The 15,626-nt window shown below is 40.3% G+C and overlaps 1 protein-coding gene across 2 annotated transcripts in view; it reads right to left on the reverse strand.

The window, feature by feature from the left end:
* The window catches only part of pdgfrb (platelet-derived growth factor receptor, beta polypeptide), a 29,496-nt gene that overhangs the window by 4,468 nt on the left and 9,402 nt on the right, over positions 1–15,626 (reverse strand). Inside the window, exons 1-19 of one of the 2 annotated variants that reach the window (XM_063492533.1) lie at positions 13,455–13,626; positions 13,246–13,320; positions 12,324–12,641; positions 11,816–12,073; positions 11,537–11,667; positions 10,991–11,156; positions 8,923–9,103; positions 7,647–7,762; positions 7,340–7,463; positions 6,991–7,202; positions 6,535–6,629; positions 6,325–6,457; positions 5,196–5,300; positions 4,751–4,861; positions 3,376–3,532; positions 2,922–3,088; positions 2,484–2,596; positions 2,038–2,160; positions 1,704–1,815 (exon numbers count right to left, since the gene is read on the reverse strand). In XM_063492533.1, coding sequence (XP_063348603.1) covers positions 1,704–1,815; positions 2,038–2,160; positions 2,484–2,596; positions 2,922–3,088; positions 3,376–3,532; positions 4,751–4,861; positions 5,196–5,300; positions 6,325–6,457; positions 6,535–6,629; positions 6,991–7,202; positions 7,340–7,463; positions 7,647–7,762; positions 8,923–9,103; positions 10,991–11,156; positions 11,537–11,667; positions 11,816–12,073; positions 12,324–12,641; positions 13,246–13,320; positions 13,455–13,461 — 2,704 coding nt within the window. In that variant the 5' untranslated portion in view covers positions 13,462–13,626. Of the gene's footprint in view, positions 1–1,703; positions 1,816–2,037; positions 2,161–2,483; positions 2,597–2,921; positions 3,089–3,375; positions 3,533–4,750; positions 4,862–5,195; positions 5,301–6,324; positions 6,458–6,534; positions 6,630–6,990; positions 7,203–7,339; positions 7,464–7,646; positions 7,763–8,922; positions 9,104–10,990; positions 11,157–11,536; positions 11,668–11,815; positions 12,074–12,323; positions 12,642–13,245; positions 13,321–13,454; positions 13,627–15,626 lie in introns of those variants that run through there. The other variant, XM_063492541.1, reaches the window with a different exon arrangement.

Genomic DNA, 15,626 nt, shown 5'->3' on the forward strand with positions numbered 1-15,626 from the left:
TCAGACATAGAACAGAAGATTTGCCATGGCCTCCTATACTCTCGTTTACTGTCACATGGAAATAGTATGTCTCTTTATTGGTTACACTTTAGGATAGAGAAGTGCGTAAAGAGTCCAGGAGAGTTTGTGTGACAAGCTTCAAAAGACCAAGCAGGTTTAAATGTTCAGTACAAGCAACGTTTCCTCTAAGCTGCACGCGTGCGCAATTGCGCACTGCTGGCACGATGCCACCTTATCCCATAGTCCAGCCAATGATGCGATTCACATTCGTATATACGCAGCTAATCAACGTCGTTGACAGGCTATGACAGCGTCCTTATGTGCCGACACCAGTGTTTTAGCTAGCAAAGCGGCGTGGCTGATGTGGAGTGAAGCCACGTTAATGACAACGTGTACAACCATTGGAGATGTGAGCAGGACAGACGGAACAATTGACTGAAAAAGTGTGGACTTTATACCAGTTTTTAAATTGTGTTGATAGGCCATGTAAAACCAGAGTTATGATAAAAATATATGCAATGTTTGGTTTTCTTCCTGAATACTATCGTTGTTTATATTTACTGCGAGAAGAAACGGTAAAAACGGCGTTTTATAAGAAAAGAGGCTCGAAAGCACTATCCGCCTGTGAGGAAACACAAAACCAAAAAGATCCCACCCTTTCCTATTGGTCGAAAAATGTACCATGTCGACCAATCAAAAAATTATATGGCAACATGGCATTTAGTTGTTTAGGAAGGGGGGAAGTTTTAGGAGTGATGGCGGTGTTTTGAGATGTGAGAGATTTGCGACGTTTAGCGCCAATCTTGTGTAGTTAGTGTGTAGTGTAGTCAATAGTTTTGTTGTGTGTGTCAGAACAATGAGGCGACTGCTGAATGTTACAGGTGTTACAGGAGGGATACATCTCCTGCTGTCAGGCCTGCAGGTATCAGGCTGTGATGTTCTCCTTTATCTCATAGTGGACAGAAATTTTTTGGAGTGGCACAAATAATTTGTGTGGCATCAAACTTGATGCAGAACACCTGATTGTTCTGTAAATAGTTTGAAATGTTTATTTAAAAAAACACCTTGGCTGCATTTTTAGGTAAACAGCTGCAAAAAACTTTGTTGTTTGCATAACTCGATTACTTTTTTGAAGAAGTAACTATATAATTAATTGTCCAACATTGGTCATTATATACTGTATTTTGCAGACAGAGAGTTTCAGGACTCTCTCCCAGACCACAGACTCATACTCATAATACAAGTCAGAGCTTTATCAAAAAAAAAAAAGAAAGAAAGTTTTGTTTTCAAAATTGGACTTTAAGTTATTTTTACTTCCAATAGTGTTAACAAACTACACGGGTCATGAACAAGATTTTTTTAAAATTTTCATTGTAAGTGGGCTAAAGCAGTTAATTAAAAGTAGTCTAACATAAATGTAAATGCTGTAATTTGACTATTTTAATAAACCATGTAACTTGGATGGATTCGATGCTGGCGTGACCACAGTGCACACGTCTGCTGATGCTCACAGTGGTCCAAGGGACCGCTCAGGGAGTTTGTGTGTTCGCTCAGACACATGAAAAATTAGAGGGAACATTGGTACAAAGTGTCCTACATTACCACTTACAAATAAGGTGATTCTCTTGTACAATATGAATACAGCACTTCAGTAGTAGGACTAAAAGCTTTTTGTGTGTTGATGTGAGTGTGCCTGAACTGACCCAGTGTGAAAATCTCCCAAAGAAGAATGCCATATGACCACACATCGCTTAGGGTGGTATACAAATTATGGAAAATGCTTTCAGGTGCCATCCACTTCAAGGGAAGGAAAGTCTGAATGAAAGAAGAAACACATCTTATTAAAGAACCACTGTTCCTAATTTGAAACATGCAACAGTCAGGAGGGCTAAAAGAGTCCAGCTAGAATTTATTTGCTGCTATTAAATTTCTGTTATACGCGGATAAAAAGCCAAAACAGGTGAAAACTTGTCAGAACAGAATAGCATAACTTTCCACAAGTTTTTCCATAAACCACTGGTTTTTTTTTATACTTACGCTGCCTTTAGAGATGTAGTTGGAGTCATGCATGATGTCTCTGGCAAGGCCGAAGTCACAAATCTTCACCAGCTTGCCCTCACAGATCAGGACGTTCCTGGCAGCCAGGTCACGATGGACACACTGCGGAGGAAAATGAATATACCTGTTGTAATCATCACGAAGGTGCCACATAAGCACAATTTTTGCTTTTACATATCGTTGCAAATTTGGATGCTGATTAGCCAATCTCTATTTCTTCTGTCTTCTTTTGACACAGTCAGGCTACCTGCTTTCTCCAGTTTCTTTTCTCTCTTTAAAAATTTTTTTATGCTAAACTAAGCTTCCAATTCTTCTCTACATAATCGGAAAATTAAGACTAATTTTCTAATTTCATATTTGTTTAAATGGGCACAAAATGGCAGTTATCTAGAAGGTTGAGATGAGTATTTTATAAAATATCATACGTTCTTAGAGGCGAGGAACTCCATCCCCTTCGCCACTTGGTAGCTGAATCCTAAAAGGTCTTCGTAGGTGAGACTGGGAGAGTCGCTGATCACCAGGTCTAATCTGTTGACTCCTGAACACAGTGACAAGGTGAAAGGATCAGCAGGAGAAAAAAAGGAAGGTGATGAACATGAATGAAGACATTGTCTTTTGTGATGGGGGAACTCTGGCTGTCCTGTGACTGCCCGGGTAAAAAGAGATCAGGCTCTTTATATGTTGCCACATTTGTCTGTACATTATCTCCAGCATTTGATCAGTTAAGAAAACAAGTGTTCATTAGTCTATTATATGTAAAGCACTGTGCTTTTCAACCAGAAGTACAGCTTATAGTGGCAGAGTTCATCATCCATCATGGTTAAAGTGATTTTAAAACAGTGGTAAACTGGCTTAAATCAAACCTTGTTCCTGGTAGAAGCCGTGTTGGTAGAGAGCCTCGTACGGAGAAGGCTGGATATCTGCATATTTGATGGAATCTATCTGCTCTTGCATGGGAACGTAGACTGAGGGCTCATCTTTGCTCATGTCCATGTATCCTCCATCACTCTCACTTCCGAAAGACACATAGCTGGAGGGATGGAGATATATATATATATATATATATATTTATTGTGTCTGAGAAAGTGCACTAAACTGACCTTAAAGGCATATTTGTTTATGCTCCTTCATCATCTGAAACTTTACAACAGAAAAATATCTATTAAACTATCCCCTTAGGAATCAATAAAGTATATTTACCTATCTATGAGTAGCTGTTTCAGAGTACATAAGAGGAGATTTTAATAAAAAGAACCTCCCACATCATACAAAAAGGCCCTTTGTGCAGCTCTGAAAGCTCCAGTCTGCTTCGCTCACCCTTTCCTCTGGCTTAGAGGGGTGCTTCCTCTGGAGATGAGACAGCTGTAGTCCTGGTTTTTCTCAGCAAAGTACTGCAGGAACGTGTGCTTGTTCCTGTGCAGGTAGTCCACCAGGTCGCCATAGCGACAGTACTCAGTCACCAGGTACAGAGGGCCTGTGATCAGAGAACAAGAAGTAAAACAATAACAATATTAATACAATATGTTCTTTATACTTTTTGATGTATGATGTATGCCTCATAAAATCAACTATAACTTTCAAAAATATAGAGCTTTTATACAATACTATTTTCACTGTGTGGTTGACTCTATGCTTTGAGCATATTTAACTGAGTGACTCTCTTTTGCTGCTTCTCTTTGCAAAAGCAGCTGTTCTAGATGTAAAAAAACCCCCCACTTGTAAGCTCTGATGTGTTACAGTTAATGCACTTGGCTGTTTTCTTTCATTCAGCATTCTTTAAAGAAATTCCACAGCTATTTAAAGTGCAAGACATGCCAACACTCATTAATTCATTATCCAAAGTGCAATGTAATGTGAATTATATAATCTAGAACAGGAGTTCTCACATCGTTACCCAAAAGAAGTGGGGAGGGAGTAGAATAATGGATGCTTTTTTCTATGTTGTAGAGTCAGTAGTTAGTAGTGATATGAATATATTCACTACTAGATGTAGCAAAATTTTACATTTCCTAGGGTATTATTCTGAGAACCCTCTTGCTATGAATGGTAGAGTCACAACCAATACTCAGAAGCACTGCATGCCATTTTAGGGTAAATCAAAGCACTGTTTTAAGAAGTTAGACTTAAGGGTTTAGGAAGTCTGGTGAGGTAGTATAAAGAGCCATTTAGAAAGGTCCATTTAGAAAGCATGCTGTGGTAAATGGGTTAAACATCAAATTTCTAACAAACAGGCTGGTTCAAAACCTTATTTTTACTTGGTTGACTAATTTTGTCCATTTTATTATGCTTTCAGTTTCCAGTAGTTTTGTTTTTAATCATGTGTAAGAAAGCCAAGAAGGCTTTTCTATTCCTTTGACCAGTGAAATAAACTGGTCAAAAATAAACAAGAAAAAGAAACTTCCAAAATGATAAATTGTAGTTTTCTGTATTTCAAAAATCATTTTCTAAAAGCACATTTCCTTACTTGTAACCTTTTGTACTGATTATTTTGATGGTAAATGTATTGTGACTTTAATGTTACAAAAATATAGGCCAATCCAACACCAAATACCACTGAACTTCCTGCCTTTGTCTTAAACAAATCTTCACCAATACTATCCGGTACCCTTTGCATTAAACAAAGCTAAAACGAGCAGACAGACATGTGTATCAAAGCAGTTTTCCACAGTTTGGCATTGTGATGCATGCTCACCATGTTTGGTACAAGCCCCTAGCAAGTTCACGATGTTGAGGTGAGGACCCAGGTGACTCATGATCTTTAACTCTGACATCAGGGCCTGAGTTTCACTCCTTCTGGCTGTAGCTGGATGTCAGAAGAGGGAAAAAGAAGGGAAGAAGAAAATGGAAAAATTAGATTCATAAACTTAGGGTAGTTGGAAGTAGATACAAGAACAAGAGAACTAAGAACCCTGAGAGCAGGACACACTGTGTCTTTGCCAAACTGCTCAATGACCTGTGAGCTACGACTTGAATCAGGCTGGCAAGCAAACTAAAGCTCAGCGGGCTGCTGCTCTCTCTGAGCCCACAGGAATATGGCACTGGTGTCACAACATCTGACAGCTATGCGGGGGTCCATATACTGTTCACACAAATTACGCACATGGCTTTCTGCTTTGTTTTTATATTGTAGGGCTTACATTTCAGCATTTTCACTGCCACCTTTGTGCTGGACTGCGAATGCGTGAGACCATATGCAGTTGCCTCGACCACCCTGCCAAACGCTCCTGATCCAAGAGTGCGACCTGAAATACAAAGAGGAGCTCAGAAGGACAGAGTCTGAATGGGGCCCACATTGGACATGCAAAAGTAAGGGAGACCATTTTTAACTAAAATAATAGTGTCAGCAAATGTATGTTATTTTCTGAAGAAGGGAAGATTATTGCAGATAAATAGTATTTATTAAGAGCATATGATGTTTTTCTCGATGTTGAGATGTGTCCTGTTTGTAGGTGAGCAGCTGACTACGAACAGCAAGTCGTTAGACATGAAAGTTTAAAAGCTCTCTGTGAATAGGGCTTTAAAAATGAAGTGCCACTGGAGCTGATAAGAGACGTTTAACAAGGTTTGTTTAGTATTCCAGTGTCGACTGTGCCCAGACAACACAAACCACCCACAGCACTACAGCTACCGAGCAAAAGCTCCAGTTTAAAATGTCTGTGGAAGCAAATACGTCTATTTAGACAAATAAAAAGTGGCAAGCTGAAAATTTAGCTGCAGCTAACCACGAATTAGTGTCCTCAGTTGACTAGGCTAATTTTAATGCCCAAGTTAATAAATATTTGTTCAATCCTCAGTGTGCTGATAATTTAATAGATTTAAAACTCTGTTTTTTGTGCCACGTAATTTTTTTCATATTTTTTTAACCGCACATAATATTTTACTATTTATGGAAAACCTCTATTAAAAAAGGTTTAATGTAGCGGGAGAAAATTACAAAGACATTTTCTGTTCTGTTTCTTTTTTTTCCTTTTTTTAAAAACTATTTTTTAATAGTTTAATCTAATTTAATTCCGTTGTGCCATTTAAATTTGTTATTATGATTCACAACATAAAAATATGATTCATATTTTTATGTTGTTGTCGCCTTTGTTTACAGCATCATTTGTAACACTGCAATTTCTGATCTTCATTAAGTTGGTTTTCCCTAATTTGCATGAACGGGAGCAGATTTAAGTTAAACTGCACACATGCAAGATATTAGGGTTTCCATCAGGACTAGTTTTTTAGCTGAGCTTAGCTCATCATCTCTCTTAAATGAGGACTCACCCAGCACTAGGTGGTCACGACGCATTTCCCAGGCCAGGTCATAGGGCAGGTGGATGGGGTCCACGTAGATATACTCATGTCCATCCTGGCTCACAGATTCTATCACCTTCCATCTGATCTCATAGCGAGGTTTCTGAGAACAAACAGCATTGCTTTTGAAGAAAGGAAAATTGAAAAATGGAAACTAAAAAATGTTTGAGTTTCTCTTACCTTCCTCCAGATTGCAATGAGGATGATGAAAGACATGATAATAATGACCACTAAGGCTAAAACAGCAGCCAACACTGCCACCTGGGAGAAAAGGGCTGCAATAGGGAAGAGGACACAGAACATTGGACACAATATAAATAACATGAATCTCCACATGCTGGAAATTAATTTATAAGTATAAATGAAGCTATGTTTTGTCTAAGACATACAGTCTACTAAAGGATACAAAGGTTGCTTTGTGTCTCTATAAACCTATCAGACTTTCCTATAGTGTTTGTGCAGTTTAAGCCAAATACAATTTAATGTAATCCTATGTTATCATTTACCCATTTAATAGTAAAGTGGCATAGTCTATATTTATATAATAAAAAAATGACAAACTTAAAGTATAATGTTCTATAATATCCTTTGATCTACCCTAATATATATATAAAAAAAGAATCACATGACACCTACAGCTGAATACCAGTTTGATGTCCCGCCTGCTGATGAGCCCCTCTTGATTGCTGGTCTCACACCGAACTGTGACCTGCTGAGGTGTCTGGAAGGTCAGCTGGCTGCGAACCTGACTGACCTTTCTTGTCTCATTGTAGCTCATGTTCGTATGGATGCTCAGCACCTCTGGCTCTGGTGTCAGCGGCTTCCACACCTCTGTCTGGTTGCTACACCTGCAGAAGAACATTAGATCAGAGGGCGAAATATTTCCAGTCAAAAACAGATGCACTGAAAGTAAAGTGTGTTTTGGTCAGCCCCCTAGTGTTCCTTCTGTGACAGTTCAATGGGGAAATGGGTGGTAGGGACTCACTTGAGCATGCTGCCACAGCTGTACCACTGTATGGTTGGGGCTGGGACCCCTTCCGCAACACAGGTCACCAAGTGTCTTTTCCCTGGGAGACTGTGGTCGGTCAGGTCTTTAATCTGAGCGGGAACTAAACACAGGGTGGCAGCAGCCATTAATCATTGCTGACTCGGAGAAAAACACAATCTGTCCTCAGTTTTTTCCATTCACAAACACCACTGTCAGACAGTCGGTCAAAAAAATATAAAACACCATACAAAACCCCACAGCGCACAAAACACCTGGCAAAATTTTAGCTTAAAAAAAGGCTCACCTTGGACCTCCAGGTCAAAGGTCATTTCTTTTGTGTCATCTCCATTGGTAACAAGGACAGTGTAGAGGCCCTTCTGGTCTGTCCTCACCCTCACCAAGGTGAGGACACTGACATACCTGAGGGACAGGAAATTCATAGAAAAAAAAATAAAATATACACTTTCCTTTTCTTCCAGTACTGAAAATGCTGACTATTTGTCTGGAGAAATGTAAATCAAAGCTGACTGGCAAAAAGTTACAAATTTAATTAGATCTACTTTAATAAAAGACAAAACACTCTAAAAATACTCTTTAAAAAAGCTGCAACGCTGTTTAAAATGTAAATAGAAACAAAATGCAATGATTCATGTGTAAAATCTTTTTTTTAATTTTACTTTTATGTAAAAAAAAAAAATCTAAATTTAAATATTTATTATGTTTTCCATGTTCTGCTGTGAAAAAATGGTTATATGAAATTTCTAAATCATTGAATTCTGTTTGTATTTACATTTCATACAGTGTTCCAGCTTTTGTGGAAATGGGGCTGAACACTAAATTAACTGTTCTTTTAGATATGAGAGCAAACTAATTTCTAAAGCCTTCAAGAGACTTTGTGAGATATGAAAATATTAAGAAGCACCCCGGGTTAAAAACACTGTGCACAAGAAGGACTGTTTTAAATGAAAATATCTGGTAACTCTTAGAAACTCTGTGATGGCACCAGCTGATGAGTTTACACTACACTATAGTGGAATTAAGCTTTCTTTTTTAACACGTTTGTTGTTTGATTTTTTTAAACAACACAAAAGAAGATGTAATGTTTATGATGTACCTCATTATCAGGGGACATGACAGTTTTGTCTCATGTTTTGTTCATAGCTCTCAGCCTGGAGGTGGTGACTTTGTCTCTGGTTGTTTCTTTCTAACTACCTATTATCATCCCTGTGGTTGATATTTCACTTAGATATTTAATGTGTGTTGGCAGGAATGTGAAAACATGGCCTTCAAATTTAAGCTTTATTTGACATCCGTTTGAAAGACACAACTCAGTAAGTTGTGACAAGCATTTGGTGTTTATGGTTCCTGTGTGATGAACGATGGCGTCCAGCCCTCCAGAGGGTATCGTGTTTCTCTCTGTGGAGACCCTTATCTGGCGATGACTGACAGGAGCAGACTGACCTGTGGAGGCTGTCGCCCTATCATAGGTCCTGTGCTAATTGTTTAAATGTATCAAGGCCGTGGACGTATTTGGGTGCTTTGTGGTGTGCGTGAAACTAAATACTGGTTGGATGTTCTACCTTATTTCATGCTCTTGTCTCGTGGTGATGATTTTGTCTCCCTTGATGGTGGCGCCATCCTTGGTCCAGTAAACCTGTGGGGGAGGGTACGCCTCCATCGCCACTCTCAGCTCCACGTTCTCTTGTAGCTTGACTGAAATGTTTCGTTGCTGAGGCGGTTTGATGTCCACAAAGCCGTTTTCTAACAAGAAAAAGAGCAATGTATATATGCGATGCACTAAATGTAGTAAATTATTTTTCTCTTTAGCTTATCTACAGTACTGTGAAAAAGTCTGTTGCCACAGCTCATTTCTTTACATTTTCCTAGGAAAATAGAAAACACATGTAGTGACTTATTGATGCATGTGCAAACATTCCTAGAGATACAGCAAGTATTCTTCAGGAATAGTTCTCTCAGACTACTTAATGAACATTCAAGGTTCTTCTTAAGATATTGGCGCCTTTTGTTTCATGACAGAGTATCAGCTGTATTCTACAGATGGCTGTAGACTCTCACTGCTTGAGACCCGTTGCCACTGATTTTCAGTACAGTTTGTGTGTAATTTGGCATACTCAAGTCTTTTCCTCATTTCCTTTCCTAAAGAATGGCTTCTACCACTGAGACCATTTCTGATGAGGCTTCAGAGAACAATAGATGGATCAAATAAAGGCAAAGATGCATCTCTCAGATCCTGCTTCAGGTCTTTGTTGGAATGCTTTCCTATTTCTTAAAGGCATGACTTTCAGGTCCTGTTCATCTGCTCTAGGTTAATTTTTAGGCCAGTGACTTCTCTTTTATTCTTCTCTTATTCAGGCTTCCTCAATTTTTTTAAGGACATGCTGCACCTCCTGCTTAGGTATTCCCAGTTTTTGGCTAAAGCCTCTTTGGGAATCACCTTGTCGGTGCAAAAATACTATTTTATGTCTGTCAAACTGTGTTATCTTTGGAATTTTTCATAGCTTTAACCAGAAAATGGTAGCAACAACAACAACAACAACAACAACAACAACAACAACAACAACAACAACAGGATGATGCTTCAAAATACAATTTAAAATTGGACAGAAAATGAGTTGAAAGAGCAGCCAGTATCAAAACAAAAACTTCTTAATTTTCATCTTAAGGAAGCCTGGAAAACTATTACTCAAGACCACTTTAAAAGAAATTCGAAGCAAGTCTGTCTCCTAGGAAGCAAAATATAAAGAAATAAGAGGTGGCTCAAGACTTTTGCACAATACCTACTCTCCACTCCACAAAGATTTTGTCCATGAGAGCAGTGAGACTGAACCAAAACAAAAAATCTGCAGGCCAGAGAATAAAAAGAAAAGTCGTAAAAGATATAGCTGGGCACTACTTTTCCCTGTGTTTCTATTCGGACTGCTTTTCTTGGTCTAAGGCTTTTTGATGTGACCATTTCTCTGTACAAAACCAATTTATTAAGCTGCTTCTGTACTGCTGCTCTACGTTCTTGAACCTCTGTGGTCAGACACTATGCATCTTTTCCACTGAGATGTCCAGTGTCCACCATTAAACTGTCCTGGCCTCCTGTCTCTACTAAACATGGAGCTTCGAGCTATTCAAAGCTTGTATAAATATAACACACCTCAGTGCAGGTGGAATAAGCATTAACTGACCTATACTGCATGCAGTAACGGTCAGGAGACAGAGCATTAAGAGAAGTACCATACCCGCTTACCTTAGCAGCTAAGATGCTGACTTACTGTATGTTAACATTTGAAGTCAAACCCCAGTTACATAAACACTGTGAGTCTAAATATAAAGTTGCTGTACCCACTGATTTACAGCTCTGTTTCTCAATGTATCACTCGAGGGATGCACACCGTGTCAAAAGTTTATTTCACACTTTGAAGAAAAACAAATAGAAGTGTTCTTCATTTCCTTTAAAAGTAACTCCTCTCCCACCGTAACATCCAGAGGTTGACATAATAAGCAGTCTTTCCTATGTCAGCAAAACGTAATAATAATCTGCACAGCATCAGTTTGTTTTACTTTTGTGTCTATGTCTATGTGTGTGTGTGGGAGGAAGGTGGGAGAAAGGTTGGGGTGTGCAAGGGGGTTTTATCTTACCAAGCACAGTGATGTTGACGCTGGCAGAGGCGCTCTGGTCTTGTATACCCTCATGGACGTGGCAGACATATTTTCCACTGTGGTCCACCGTGGCCTGGGAGAAGACCAGGCAGGAGCGCATGCTCGTGGGGGACAGGACATCAGTCAGTGGCTCATAGAAGTCAAGCTTAGAGACAAGTACAAGAATAAGATGTGATGTTTTAATATCGGACTTTCAGTGAGCTCTTATTTTTGCAGTCAGACTTATTAGGAAAAGCTGTGAGTTTGTTTTGAAAAATGTTCTAACAAAGCCATAAAAATAAAACTTCATCATCAAAGATAAAACAGAGACATTTCAGCTTCACTGTTATCCAAACAAGGACCTACAGAGACCCAGTTATTACAATACCAGCCTAATGTGAGCTGTGAGTAAAGTTTCACAGCAGAATAAAAACTATGAGGTGTGTCTCTACATCTTGATATAATTTGGGCTTGGTCAAGAGGCCTTACAGTGATCACAAAGGGAAAACGGAACAATAGCGCTTTTTCTGCTCCACTCCTACTCACCCCTCTAATGGGAATATCCCAAGAAAAATCCACCAGCTCCACTCCGTGCACTGTGCAGTTTACTGTCAGTGGTTCACCCTGCTTCAGGACCGTCTTCGAAGCATTGATGTAGGCGTCAATGGCCTCTGGGACTGGGACGAAAAGAGAAAACACAAGGGAGAAGTGAAAAGGGTGTGGTAATGTAATTTAACTAAACAATAATGTCCGCACTAAGGCTGATCAAGTTATTAAGTTGGAAAGAACTATTTCTAAAACAAGCTCTTCAACCTGAACACCTACCCACAATGCTGAAGACAAAGAAGGCCTGAGACTCTCGCACTTCCCCGTTCAGCTCTCCCCAACACACGTAATTCCTGTCCTCCACCGGCGCCTTGTAGCCCTCACTAGGAACATACACCCCACTTACGGGTATGTCAGTGTCCCTCTCGTGCAAGGTGACATTGATTTTTGGATTGGTGACCACACAGGGGATGGTGCTTTCTTCACTGGTCTTTGTTACCATGCCGTGAGAGCTCTCTATGAACCACACGTTAGGATCTGCAGACAGACACATTTTTTATGACAAAAAATATTTTTCTATTGATTTACAGCATCTTCCTCAAAGAACTTCCTGGAGGTTTTTAACCTTACTCTTCTTCAGAGCGCTTTTAAAATCACAGTGTTTTCAGAAGCTCTTTATTTACATGCAGCATGGAACTTAAACAGTTTTTTTCAATTGTACTGTACAGTTAGCTTTGCAAACTCTGAATCAGGAAGGTAAACCAAAGGTAAGCAAACCAGGCCCCACCTGGGACAAACACAGCCACCTCCTCTGTGTCTCGAGTCCGCTGATCAATGCACTGATACACGCCTGTGTGCTTCCAGCTCACATTGAATAACGTCAGAACGCTGGATGTGGCTCCGCTTTGCACGATCTCATAACTCCGGTGACCCAGTTTAGATGGTTCCAGCTGAAAGTACGGCACGTCGTCCATCTTAAACTTCCATGTGGTCTCCCCTGAGCCGCTGCAGGTAAGGGTAAGAGAGGAGCCCTCGGCCAGAACAAACTCTTTGTCACCGGGCGTGATCTCCAGGCAGCGCAGCTCAGTGCAGAAACACAGCAGAGCTGCAGTTTGCACAGCAAGACAAAAAAAGGTCAGGATGGAGGTCACAGAGACTGCAGCAGGAGGTGAAAGGTTAAATCAACAGTGTTAGTCAGATCCTGCGCTATCTTTAAATGATGAAGGATGTGAGTTGTCTGCAGCAATTTAGTGGGAGGGCGATGACGCCTTGTCACTGATAAATACATTTAAATTGAAAGAGGTGATTGAATGCATCAGTCGTGTTGTGAAATCCCACAGCTAATGAATCACAGAAGAAGTCGCTGTATTCTTTAAACATTCTGAACACAATGACTTCATACTTACTTAATAAAACCTGAAACATGCTGTCCCCATAATCCTAACCACATGTTTTGCAAATTTAATAAGATATAAGTTATAACCCATTCAATTATATCCAATTTTTATATTAAATTATTATATTAGATATCCAAATCATATTAACTGTGATTTGTTATAAAAGAGTCCCAGTCTTGCAGTATCTATTTCCCCTAATTGTAAAATACTCCATCCAAACTTAGCTTCAAGCTTCTTGCTTCCCTGCAAATGACTTTTGCTTCTTCTTACACAGTTTCACTTTTTGTTGCTGAAGCAAAATTTAGGCCTCACCTGTAAATGTGACTGTCAGGTGGAGCGGGGACGCTGTCACCTTCCTCATCACGGAGGCCTTCAAGTCACTTTGTTCTGCAAAAAGAAAAAAAACAACAACAAGAGAGATCCTTTTCAGAAATATTTTGCCTCAACAGTTAAGTGAAAATGAACACAAGAGCAAAATTCTGTTTTCTATTCAAATCAATGAAGACACATCTTGAACAGACTTAGCATCTGTCCATGTGAGGATGAGCTTCATATCATGATGGATTGGTTCCTACTCTTGCAGGCTCCACAAGGTCAGGTTAAGTGAGAAAATAAATCACATTGCGTGTCAGAAGAAACTGCGTCAAGTGAAAGAGAATGACACCAAACTATGCTCTTCTCCCACTAAATAGAAACAAAAAGTATTGAGTTTGTTATCAGGCTGCTTTCTTTAATAGCGACTGGCCCTCACAGAGAAACTGAGGTACCGATGCAACTCACTCTCGAGGTATTTGATGCCTCGCTGCACCAGGACAGAGCAACAATGTCTGGCTCTTTTTGTTCCCGGTTCACCAGCATTCTGCCCGCTAACAAACGGGTCACTGTGTGCGGCTTTGCAACGCGCTCGCTGGCAACAATGCTGCGTCCGAGCTATTCCACAGCCATGCTGAGCCATTAATTGGTTTTGCTAAAAACAAAAGTAAAAATGAGGGCAGTCACAAAAGCTGCTGACAAAGGAGTGCACTTGGAGTTTTGAAAGGTTGCTATGGTTTGGCATTACTAATAGGGTATCGTGTTGTACACCAAAGCGATGTCAGCATCAATGGATTCAGCACTTACGGGGGTCAAAGTTGACCCATGCTTACCATCATTGAGACTGTTATCAAAGACCTTGAAGTTCTAATTGTACAGCACAGTGAGAGGCCAAAGGAAAGTGGGGAGGGGTGGTTTGCTGTTATGTTTAGGATAGGGGTTAAGGCCTGCAGCACACAGGCGTCTGGAAACAGTTAAGGATGGATCACAGGCCTATACGAGGGTGGGAAAAAGAGAGGGCGGAAGACTGATTCTTGGGAAGAGCGAGGGTGGAGAAGGAAGAGAGGGAGTGAGCCAATGGAAAAATTGTGAAATGTATCTCGAGAAATCGCTCCCCAATTTAACACTTTTATAAGATAATGTACACCAATTACACCACCTCTATTTTAAGAAACTGGGCCATTTTCCTGCATTACATAATAGAACACATGTTTTGAAGATTACATCTAATCACGAACAAAAAGGCTTCACGCTTCATTCATCAACTGAATATCTTTGGCAAGACCTCCTTTGCTGTATCCATCGAGCTGCACAAAGTTACTAAAGGTGGTGTTTTGAGGTACAAACAAGACGACCGAGCTGATCAGTTTGATAGTGGTGGTGAAGCACAAAATGTTCTGTGACTAACCCAAGGACATTTACTCAAACCAGATACATGTTGTCTCTCTAAATTAACTGCCTCTGGCACTTCCGCTCCCAAAACGAAAAGCTCACAGCTCTTGAGTTGCTCCAAAAACATGACTGGTCCATTTCCTCCCCTGCCTCCTGCTTCCAATAAAAAAAGGGTGAAGGAGAAACAGACAGAGAGAGCAAGACCGAGTGAAAGAAATGTTATGTTTTTATTGTGTCGTAGTTCATTCACATGTGCACGTAAACATTCTTAGTGGCACATAATGGATGCTGAATGCATATAATGTACACACAGACACATGCTGTACAAGAGTCCTGTCATACACACAACTTACACACACACAGAAACAGACCTCTCCCGCCTTTTCCCCTTTTTGTCACTGATTTGGGTGTACAGTTCACGTTCCCACAGAAAAACTGAAACTTTCCCAGGGCTGTTGATACACTGGGGACCCTGCTGGTGATGACGGCAGAAGAGGAGGGGTCACCTCATCCCTGGGGACCCCCGGCAACATGCGACAAGGTCCGGTCCGCCGAGGAAGCCATACATCAGCAAGTACTAGTAACCTCAGTGTCAACGATAGCGACAACAGCCAAACGCAGAGATGCCAAAGGCATGTGTCTTTTGGCAGTATGAAAACAAAACAAATAGCTCTGTGACTGGCTGCTGATGATATGTTTGCTAAAACAAGCCAAACTGATACATTAAGGGCTACTACAGGATGTGAATTCACATCTAAAAATCAAACAACAGAGATCATGCTGAGATTAACAAGAGTCGAGGTGTTTCATTAGGCTTGAGAAGGGACAGAAAAACAATGTTTGGTTGTTCCAACACTGGTTGATGGACAACATGACCAGAGAACACTGAGAGGGAAAAGCTACTTTCAGCTGCCCCCAATACTCACAGGAGTCACTACAGTGGGTGTTTGATTGGTTAAAGTTCTTATGCTGGATCCTCTTCCTGAACC

The sequence above is a fragment of the Pelmatolapia mariae genome, linkage group LG2 (genome assembly GCF_036321145.2).
Source record: "Pelmatolapia mariae isolate MD_Pm_ZW linkage group LG2, Pm_UMD_F_2, whole genome shotgun sequence".
Taxonomy (NCBI): Eukaryota; Metazoa; Chordata; class Actinopteri; order Cichliformes; family Cichlidae; genus Pelmatolapia; species Pelmatolapia mariae.